General features: G+C 57.8%; 1 protein-coding gene across 1 annotated transcript; it reads left to right on the top strand.

Annotated features, from left to right (window-relative positions):
• The first annotated feature begins 313 nt into the window (after positions 1 to 313).
• C2H3orf22 (chromosome 2 C3orf22 homolog) lies at positions 314 to 9,453 on the top strand. Its single transcript, XM_023211190.1, has 4 exons — positions 314 to 652; positions 5,656 to 5,784; positions 6,963 to 7,088; positions 9,053 to 9,453. The coding sequence occupies exons 2-4, from the start codon at positions 5,696 to 5,698 to the stop codon at positions 9,261 to 9,263; spliced, it is 426 nt and encodes a 141-aa protein (XP_023066958.1). The 5' UTR covers positions 314 to 652; positions 5,656 to 5,695; the 3' UTR covers positions 9,264 to 9,453.
• Positions 9,454 to 9,661: the final 208 nt, after the last annotated feature.

Raw genomic sequence — 9,661 nt, 5'->3', positions numbered from 1 at the left:
CTTCCAGTTCAGCTCCTTCACTGCGTCTCCTTCCTCAACCCCCTGCAAGCTGGTGTCCACTCCTCCACAGAAACAGCTTTTCTGCAGCCTCAGTGAGTCGTTACCTATTTCTGGGCAGAACCTGAACGGGGAGAGGTCTCTGCTATGAAGAGTGCAAATGTGGATGCTTCTGTCTGGGTGCATGGAGCTGAGAGACTGGCCAGGCCTGGCCCATGTGCTGCTGACTTTGCAGCCACTCCCTGGGCCAGAGGGGCTTCAGGCTAGAGTCTGAGCCTCATGGGTCAGCAGCTGTGATGTCACCAATTGTGACCTCAAGGACTTATGACCTCGCAATGGGCTTGTAGGCATTGCCTGTCCGGGGGTCCTGGGGCTGCTGTTCCTGTGGTAGTGTGGCAGCTGGGACCATGGCCAGCTTCAGTCCACCTGGCGTCACATAAGCCAGCCCACGGGGTCCTGCTGCTTGTCCTTTCTGGCTGGAAGCTCCGGGCATAACCTGGGACTGGGTATCCCCAGAGAGGGCTCTAGCCAGGGCCCTGCCAGCCTCGGGGGCCCCAGCGGCTCTCAAACCAGCATCTTGCTGGGCAGAAGCAGTTCCAGGACACTCTGATCACACCTCATCATCATCACTGCCAGGATTCAAGGCAGCTGCCTGGTGAGCGCTGGCAGCCTGCGTGGCTGGAAAGGACAATCCCAAGTCGGTTAGGAACTTGGGAAGCAACAACAGGGTGGTGAAGAGCCTGAGACGGGGTCATGATGGCAGAAGGCAGCCCTGGACTCTGCAGCAGCCCTGCCCCTGGGGGCAGATTCAGCAGTCAGCTTACAGGGTCATCCCCATGACCTAGGGGTCAGGTGGGAGGGTATGGGATGGGCCTGAGGGGCGCTCCTGCCTCCCTTGATCCCTCAGTTCCTGTGGTAATGCTGCTTCCCTGGTCCAGGACTGTCTAAGGCTGCGTGGCCCAACAGGAGGAGCACAGGCCACCCATTCTGAACCTCTTCCCCCACTCACTATGTGAATGCAGGCAAATCGGTTAACTTTCCAGAGCCTCAGTTTCCTCACCTGAATTATGGAGGTTAGCATAATATGTTCTCCATCAGGCAGAAAAATAAATGAAGTGAGGTTATGCATAGAGTATAGCAGACACTTAGCAGAGGCCACAGGCACCATTTTACAGCCTCCCACTGTGGCCCTGCTGCCTGTCCTGGCCCAGGCTTCCCCGTGCCCTGCACTCCTTAGGGTTGAGCCTAGGCTGGAGGCGACTCACCCAAGTGCACCTAAAAGGAAGGGGCTGAGCTGGGGCCTGGCCCAGGCTGTGGCTGCAGGACTGTGGGCTTAGGCCCAGCGAAGGCATCCCAGAGTCCTCAGGACAGCCAGGGCTGCAGGGGCGGGGGCCACCAAGACCCCCTTTAGCCAGCACTGGGGTAGAAAGCTGCACCCTGTACTAGGCTAGTGGACAAGACAGTGGGGAAGCCCACCCTTCAGGGCCCAGGGACTTCTTGGTGCAGGCAGGGGACAGGTCATGAGCAGGGTTGGCAGTACTTCTGGGCCAGGGCAAAGGCCCTCTGGATGGCTGATCTTCCAGAGTCAGAGACGGGGTGCGGAGGTGGTAGGTGGGTGCTGTGTTCTGGCTCACAGACAGGCTGGTCTCCCATGCCATGGCCATGGTCCTGGGGGCCTATGTTCAGTGTCCAGTGTGTAGCCTCCTGTCTAGGGCCTTGAGCCATTCCACACTTGGCAGCAGGCAGCCTTCTAGCTGGCCCCGTACCCCACCCTCAGAGGGATGGACGAGCAGCATGGCACGTTATGGAATCACTGCCGAGCAGGCTTGCCCAAGCCCACTGGCTTTTGGGGGGCCCCACAATCCCAGATTTGGGAAGGGCTACCCGTGTTTCCCGGGGGCTCCTCTCCAGACATCAATGGATTTTGAATCATGCCAGGTGTGGTAGTAGGCCATGCCAGCTGCTTTGAATTGGGAAGGAAGCAAGGTGCATTATGGGCTGGCGGGGGCAGCCTCTGCCTTGCCCCAAGGAAGCGAGGAACTCCCAGGTCAGGTAGCAGAGGATGGGGACAGAGCTGGTTGCAGGCAGAATGGGGAGGGGGAGAGGCCAGCCATGCCCAGATGGCCACCTGCCTGAGTGTGGGTCTGTGTGTGAGGGCAGGTCTGAGTGTGAGTCCATAAGAGTGTCTGTGTGTGTCTGTGTGTGTGTGGGTGTGTGTGGGGGGTGTCTGTGTGTGTCTGTGTGTATATGAGTCTGTGTGTGTCTGTGTATGTGAGTCTGTGTGTGTGTCTGAGCGTGTTTGAGTCTGTGTGTGTGTGTGAATCTGAGTGTGTGTATGTGTGAGTCTTTGTGTATCTGAGTGTGTGTGTGTGAGAGAGTGTGTGTGTGAGAGTGAGTGTGCGTGGGAACGGCAGTCAGTGAGGTGAGGTGGGAGACCTGCTTAGCGACCTCCTTCTCAGCCTGGGTCCTCTGAGGCTGGGGCATTTGCAGCGGTTGCTGGGCATGGGTGTATAGATGTGCAGTCCCCAAGCAGGCCCTGGACAGGTGCGAGTGCAGAGCTGCACCTGGGAGCTGCACCAGGAGGCGCTGAGAGGAAAGTGGGATGTGAGGAGGGAAGGGGAGGAGAGGATGCACTCTGGGGTGTGTCCTCACCACGGCTGCAGCTCAGCCAACCCCCACAGGCTGCTGTGAGTGACTGCAGAGCATAACTCCGAGCTGCCCCACAGAGGGGCAAGGGAGTTAGGGTATTTATCCAATTCCCTGCCCTCATTGGTGAGGGGCGGCTCTCACTCTCTGTGCATGGCCTAGTGTGTCTCTGCAGCCAGAGGGAGTCAAAGGCCTGGCCTCCAGGTGTGGAGGTGAGGGCGGAGGGGCTGTGCATGGGCCCCTGACAGCATCTGCTGCAAATCTCTGGCTGAAGCCAGGTCCTCACGGGCACGCAGGCTCCCTGCTCCTGTGGCATCCCCACCAAAGCAGCACATGGTCCTCTGGGCTGAGAGCCTTCAGTGGAGCACCAGGTAGGATGGGACAGGGTGTGGTGTGGAGGGACCGGCAGGCCTGTGAGCTGGGCTGTCCCAATGCTGCCCACCGGACGTGGGAGGAGGCAGACATTCCTCAGGGCCACACCCCTGCCCCTGTAAGGCACACCGAATGGCCCTATCCATCAAGGAACCTCCCAGAGGGCAGTGGGGCCGGGGGAGCCTGCGGAGACAAAACCGGCTCAGCCCTGGAGGGGCAGGGTTGTGGAGCAGGGAGGCAGGGGGTGGCTGGCAAGGGTGTTAGAGGGTCTTTGAGGCCGGGGGTGGCTCTAGAGCAGTGGTCCCTAACCTTTTTGGCACCACGGTTTCATGGAAGATAATTTTTCCATGGACACCGTGGTGGGTGGTGGCGGCTGGTTTAGGATGAAAGTGTTCTACCTCAGATCATCAGGTAGGAGCTGGATTCTCATAAGGAGTGTGCAGCCTAGGTCCCCCACATGCTCAGTTCACAATGGAGTCTGCACTCCTATGAGAAGCTAATGCTGCCGCTGATCTGACAGGAGGTCAGGTGACAATGCTCACTCACCTGCCACCCACCTCCTGCTGTGTGACCCAGTTCCTAACAGGCTGCTGGTACTGGTCCGTGGCCCAGGGGTTGGAGACCCCGGCTGTAGAGTACCCACCATGCTGGAGCAGGGTGTAGCCTGCACCGTGTCAGGTCTCCTGCAACTGCGCCGTCCTGGCCCCACACAGCAATGGCCCCCAAAGGCTGCCCATCTCTCCTCTTCATGGGCAGGCTGCTCTGGTAGGGGTGATGCCTCCTCAGTGTCATACACGTGGGGCTTCAGCACAGCAAGGCTGATTGAGAACCCCCAGCAGCCAGGGAACCACACGTCAGGGGTCACCTTGACCAAAGGGCTGGCCCTCCTGAGAGAGGACAGGAGCCAAACACTCAGGCCTAGGGTTCTGGTGAAGCACAACCTCCAAGCTTGTCACTAGAACCACACCTGGGGAAGCAGCAGACTTCCTCCGAGTGGCCAGAGCTGTGCTGTCCAATGCAGCAGACGCTAGCCATGTGCAGCTAGCTGTTCACAGTTATTAGGATTAAATACAACTGAAAACTCTTCAGTGCCTCAGTCGTGCTCAGCCAATGGCCTCTTGGACAGCATGGACCGAGGGCATTTCCATCATCTCAGAAAGTTCTACTGGACAGTGCCAGTTCCAGAGAAAGGCCACCACCTGGCTAAGCCACAAGGACCCAGCCCCCTAGACCAGGAATCAGCCCCCCTCCCCAACCAGGGCTTTACTCGCCCGCTCAGGGGACCAAATGTGGTGCCCGGGGAAACTGGCAGGCGGCATTGTCACAGTATGCTTCAGGGTCCGTGTGGTGGCATGCTGGCTGAGGTAGCTACCATGACGACACACCAGTGAGAAGGAGCAGGTGACATGCTGCCACAAAAGACACCAGGGGTCAGACCTTACACTCCACTAGTCTCAATGCTCACCTAACTCTGCTCACCTGGGGTGCTTTAAAATGTATGTATAGCTGGGCCGGGCACGGTGGCTCACGCCTATAATCCCAACACTTTGGGAGGCCGAGGCGGGTAGATCACCTGAGGTCAGGAGTTCGAGACCAGCCTGCCCAACATGATGAAATCCCATCTCTACTAAAAGTACAAAAATTAGCCAGGCATGGTGGCAGGCGCCTGTAATCCCAGCTACTCGGGAGGCTGAGGCAGGAGAATCGTTTGAACCTGTGAGGCGGAGGTTGCAGTAAGCCGAGATCACACCATTGTACTCCAGCCTGGGGACAAGAGCGAGACTTTGTCTCAAAAAACAAACAAAAATAAATAAACAAAATGTATGTACAGGCTGGGAAATATAGTAAGACCCCATTTCTACAAAAATAAATAATTAGTGGGGCATAGTAGCACACGCCTGTGCTCCCAGCTCTCGGGAGGCTGAGGTGGGAGGATCACTTGAGCCCAGGAGGTTGAGGCAGCAGTGAGCCATGATCACACCACTGCACTCCAGCCTGGGCGGCAGATCAAGACCTTATCTCAAAACAAACAAACAAAAAACTAGAAATGGACTTACCATATGACCCAGCAATGTATCTCAGAGAAATGAAGACTTATTTTCATGCAGAAACTTGCATCTGAATATTGCTAGTGGCTTTGTAAGTGCCCCAAGCTGGAGGCCTGAGGAGCTGCACAACTGCGCCCTGGAACAGTGCTCAGCAGCAGGAGGGACAGACTGTGGGTGAAGTTTGGGCAGATCTGGAGGAAAGCAGGATGAGAAGGAGCCAGTCTCAGAAAGACACCTTGTGTGCAGTTCCTCTGCATAGCACTCCTGAAATCACATGGCTGCCCCATGATGAGGACAGATGAGTGGCTGCCAGGTTTGGGGAACCAGGCTGTGGACAGGTGTGGCTGTGGAGGGGTAAGTGTGAGAGAGCCTTGGGGAGAGCATATGGTGAGGACCTTTATTATGGTGGTCACTACACCACCATCATCAGCTATACACAGGAGAAAACTGCACAGAGCGGTGCATGCACAGGGCAGTGATGCAGGTCATTTGGCGGTCCGCGGGCATCCCCAGCCCCGCTGGGCTGCTCTGTCACTCTGCCTTCTCCCCTCCACCACTCCTGCCCCCTCTGACGTCTCCTCCTGTCTTCCAGCCATGGACGAGAGGTGTGCTACAGCTTAACCCACTCAGTGATGGACTCCAGTGCCCGCAAGAAGTCTCACCTGAGTAAGAAGTGGAGGATCCAAGCCCAGGAGAATTTTGCCAAGAAGTTTCCATACAGGTGCTGGACGCTTACACCTCTGGAGCCAAGCCTTGCCTCCCCCAGGTCACCCCAGCATCCTGGGAACCCAAAAGCATTCTGTGGGGCTGCAGCTGGGAGGGGGTTTATCCATAGGGAGCCCCTCAGCAGCCCTTGCCCAGCTGACAGTCTGGGGTCTGCCTTCATTACCCCCATCACAGCCTAAGCCAAGGGGTCTCTGGGTGGGCTCAGGCCTCCTTGGGTCATCCCAGAGCCCAGGCCAGCTACTTCCCCAAGTCACCCTAGGAGCATGGCCACAGACGACTGCCCCTCCTGAGCTGTGTTGGAATTGGTGTGCTGGGCACCCATTGTTTGTGAGCTCCTGGGACTCGCAACTAGCCAGGATAACAGGCTGCCCGAGGGGGCCTGGGCCAAGTCTCCATGGAGCACTCCACATAAGGACAGAGCCACAGGCCCAACAGGCAAAACAAACACAAGGGAAACCTCGCCAGCAATGCCCAGGGCGCAGGGCAGCTGGCCTCCCACCTGCAAGACAGCAGGCAGCACCTGGCACTGGGGCTCAGCTTGGCACCCTGCATCCTCAAGCTTCCCACTCCATGCTCACCCCCCACCCCAGAAACAGGGGTTGTGTGCCCAGCGGTGGCCCTGGATGCTTGGCAGGGCTGCCCACAGGGACCATGGGGTACCACCTGGGCAGCGACACTCAAGGGAGGTGGGGATAATAAGCTCCATGCTGTGCCCCTGTGCCCGGCCAGCTGAGCACCTGTCCTTGTCCTTGCCCCAGGAGACTCTAGCCATAGCCTCGCACCCCATTCTCTCCCCCACCGCAGACACTGTCACATGAGGCCCAGGTGGCAGGTACACACCGCACAGGGTGGCCTCAGGTTGAAAACAGGGGAGGCCAGCACCCGGGGGCTCAGGTGCTCTGGACCGTTTGGCTGCTGTGGTCATGACAAGGCTCTGGAGGCGGCTGCAGCTTAGCTCCCACCTCCTGGCTGTGGAACCTCTGTGCCTCAGTTTCCTTGTCTGTAAAGTGTGAGTAACAACTGCCTCACAGCACGCTTGTGAGATGACATATGGGCTAATATTTGTGAAGCACTTAGAACAGTGCCTGGCAGATGGAAAGTTCCAGATGAGTGAGAGCTACTTCAGGAGGCTGGTGGCTGGTGGACATGTTGACACTCCAAGTGCTGTTGCAGGTTCTCGGGGCTGACAGAGCCTGACCCTGAGCCCCTGCAGCCCTGGGAGGTCGCAAACAACTTGAACACAGTGGAGCTGCCTCTGCAGAAGAGGTTGGTGCCAACGAGGTCCATCCCAGTCCGAGGGTAAGTGCCTGCCCTGATGCCACTGTCCCCACTGGCTGTGTGCATGCTGCCTGGCCTTCTGTCCCCCGGTTTTGCGTGCAGAAGTTCACGTCATCCTCCCAGCATGTGCCACTTTAAAGCTGAGGAAACTGAGGCAGAGAAGGAAGACCCTAAAGCCTGGTGACTGTTCCCACAACCAGGCAGCATCCAGACAAGGCCACACAGAACCTTCCCTGGGCAGGGCCCAGGCCAGTGGGGGCAGGCCTAGTTGCAGCAGGAGAGAAACTGGCCTCAGTGCAGCAGGAGCTTAGCCAAGTCCTCTACATGGGAGAGCAGCAAGGGAAGGAGCCGGGAGCTTCTGCGCTCAGTGCAGCTGCACTGGGCCGGCTAATGCTGTATTCCAAGGGTAGAGGCCCTGGCTGGGACCTCTGCACTGGGAGGCCCTCAGCTGACCACAGCACAAACTCTCATGCCCCCTCGTCACCCCATGCATGGGGCGCTCAAGGAAACCCTGGACACCTTTGGAAAGATCCAGTCACGGAAAAGCAGACCCTCAGGCACACCTACTCCCACCTAAACAGATGTGGAGAAAGAAACAGAGCTTCTGACCCGGCGGCTCCTCAGTCATGCATGGCACGGGGAACAGCTATGTGGCACTGAAGGGCTTCCTCCTCTAGCGGTGCAGGATCCCTAGCCTCCTGAATGCCCCGGCCCCCAGCCCACTCCAGTTAATGTCAGGGGCAAGGCAGGGTCTGTGTTGACTTTTCTGTGCCCATTGTTTACTATACTGCATGTCAACTCTGGCCAGCCATAAGGACGCACATGAGCTCCCCTGAACGGACACCTGGAGAGACAGTAGCACCACACACACACACACACACACACACACACACACACACGCACACGAAGAACAGATCACACACACACACACACACACACACACGCACACGAAGAACAGATGCATACGCACACTCAGCACACAAACAGAGCAAACAGCCCTGGCCTTTGCCAGGCATCACTCTCCGTAGTTTGGCTATAGGCGCATCAGATCCCTAGGCTTTTGTCCCACATCTCCAAGCTGAAGCGATGGGGCTTAGCGGCCAGGGCTGGGCTCTGAGAGCTCAGATGTTCCTGGTCTCAGATTCTACCCATGCAAAATGGAGTGGCTTAGAGTCAGGGGCAGCTGTGGGGTCAGAGCAGGGGCCTGGGGCCGAACGCCTGCTGTTGGGAACATGTCAGGGAGCTGAAGGGGGCAGTGTGCAGAGCAGAGACAGGGGAGAGATAATTGACTAGGGACTGAGCGGCTCCCAGAGCCCAGTCACAGTAGGGAGTCGGTCCCATGCCAGGGCTGGAGGAGTGGGCATTGGTGAGTTTCCACATCTCTACAGCCAGGCCCATGAGCACAAGAGCTAGGGAAGGGGCTGTGGGTGTCAGCCTTGACCAAATGGCAGCAAAATAGTGGGGAGCAGGCAGAAGGGAGCTTTCCCACCTGTCCTGTGGGGGAGCTGCGGAGACAGTCAAGCCTGCGGGTGGCATGCTGGGTCCTGCATGTAGCTGCTGGGAGATGGGCGGGAAGGAGTGGGAGAGCGAGGGCGGCCTCACACTCAGGTTGGCGCGGCTGAGAGGTATGCCTCCAGCAGGCGCTAAAAATAAAACTCTCTTAGTGGATGGGCAGGACTCGAGACCATGTCCCCAGCCACTTATGGGTCAGGGGCCCAGGAGGCACTGGGGGGCTCCTAGATTCTGGCTTGGATGTCGGGCAGCTGGAGGAGCCTGTGTGGGTACGTGAGTGTGCGGTGCCCCCATGGCTTCCTGGGACACCAGGCGGCAGCGGCTCTTTGTGGAGGGGCCAGGCCGAGCCTGGTTGGGAGCAGATGTTGGTTGGAGCCCTCCCAGATGTGGCCCTGACTGACTTCTCTGGGCTGCAATGGCTGCAGCCAGCAGGGATCCTGAAGGCCAGGTGTGGCTCTGTATGGCTTCTCTAGGCTCGGGGCTCCAGATTTTACATCACCGTCCAGCTCCTGCCCGGCACCCCTACCGGCACCACCGCCACCTCCACTGTGCAACCTTTGGGAACTCAAGTTGCTGAGTCACCGCTTCCCCAGACAATTCGCCTTCCTGCTTTCCCCCCGGCACACTGAGCCTACCTGCCCCCAGACCAGCAAGGCGGCAGGGCCATCCAGGGGCCGCTCCTAGAGCCTGGGCTCTATGTGGCCTCCTTATTGGCCACCTTCTCCTTGGCAGGCTCTGGGCAATGGCCACAGAGACTTTAGTGAAGCGATCGGCCTTCATGGCTGTCATAGACCAGGAGAACTTTGCAGTCCCCCCACAAAGCTATGCCAAGCTAATAAACTTTGGGTTCCCACCTCACTTCCAGTTGGAATGACCACTTTGCCTCTCTGAGCCTTCATTTTCTCATCTCTAAAATTGTTGTAATAATGTTTAATCTTGCAGAGTTGGTGTCAGAATTAAAGAGTGTGAATGTCACTTCTAGGACTTTATCCCAAATGTACACTCACACAGGTAAGTATATGCTGTTAACTCCGGTACTGCTGGAAACAGCGAAGGATTGGAAAGCAGATAAACCATTTCCT

Source organism: Piliocolobus tephrosceles, chromosome 2 (genome assembly GCF_002776525.5).
Source record: "Piliocolobus tephrosceles isolate RC106 chromosome 2, ASM277652v3, whole genome shotgun sequence".
Lineage (NCBI taxonomy): Eukaryota > Metazoa > Chordata > Mammalia > Primates > Cercopithecidae > Piliocolobus > Piliocolobus tephrosceles.
This window is presented reverse-complemented; position numbering and strand designations above follow the sequence as displayed.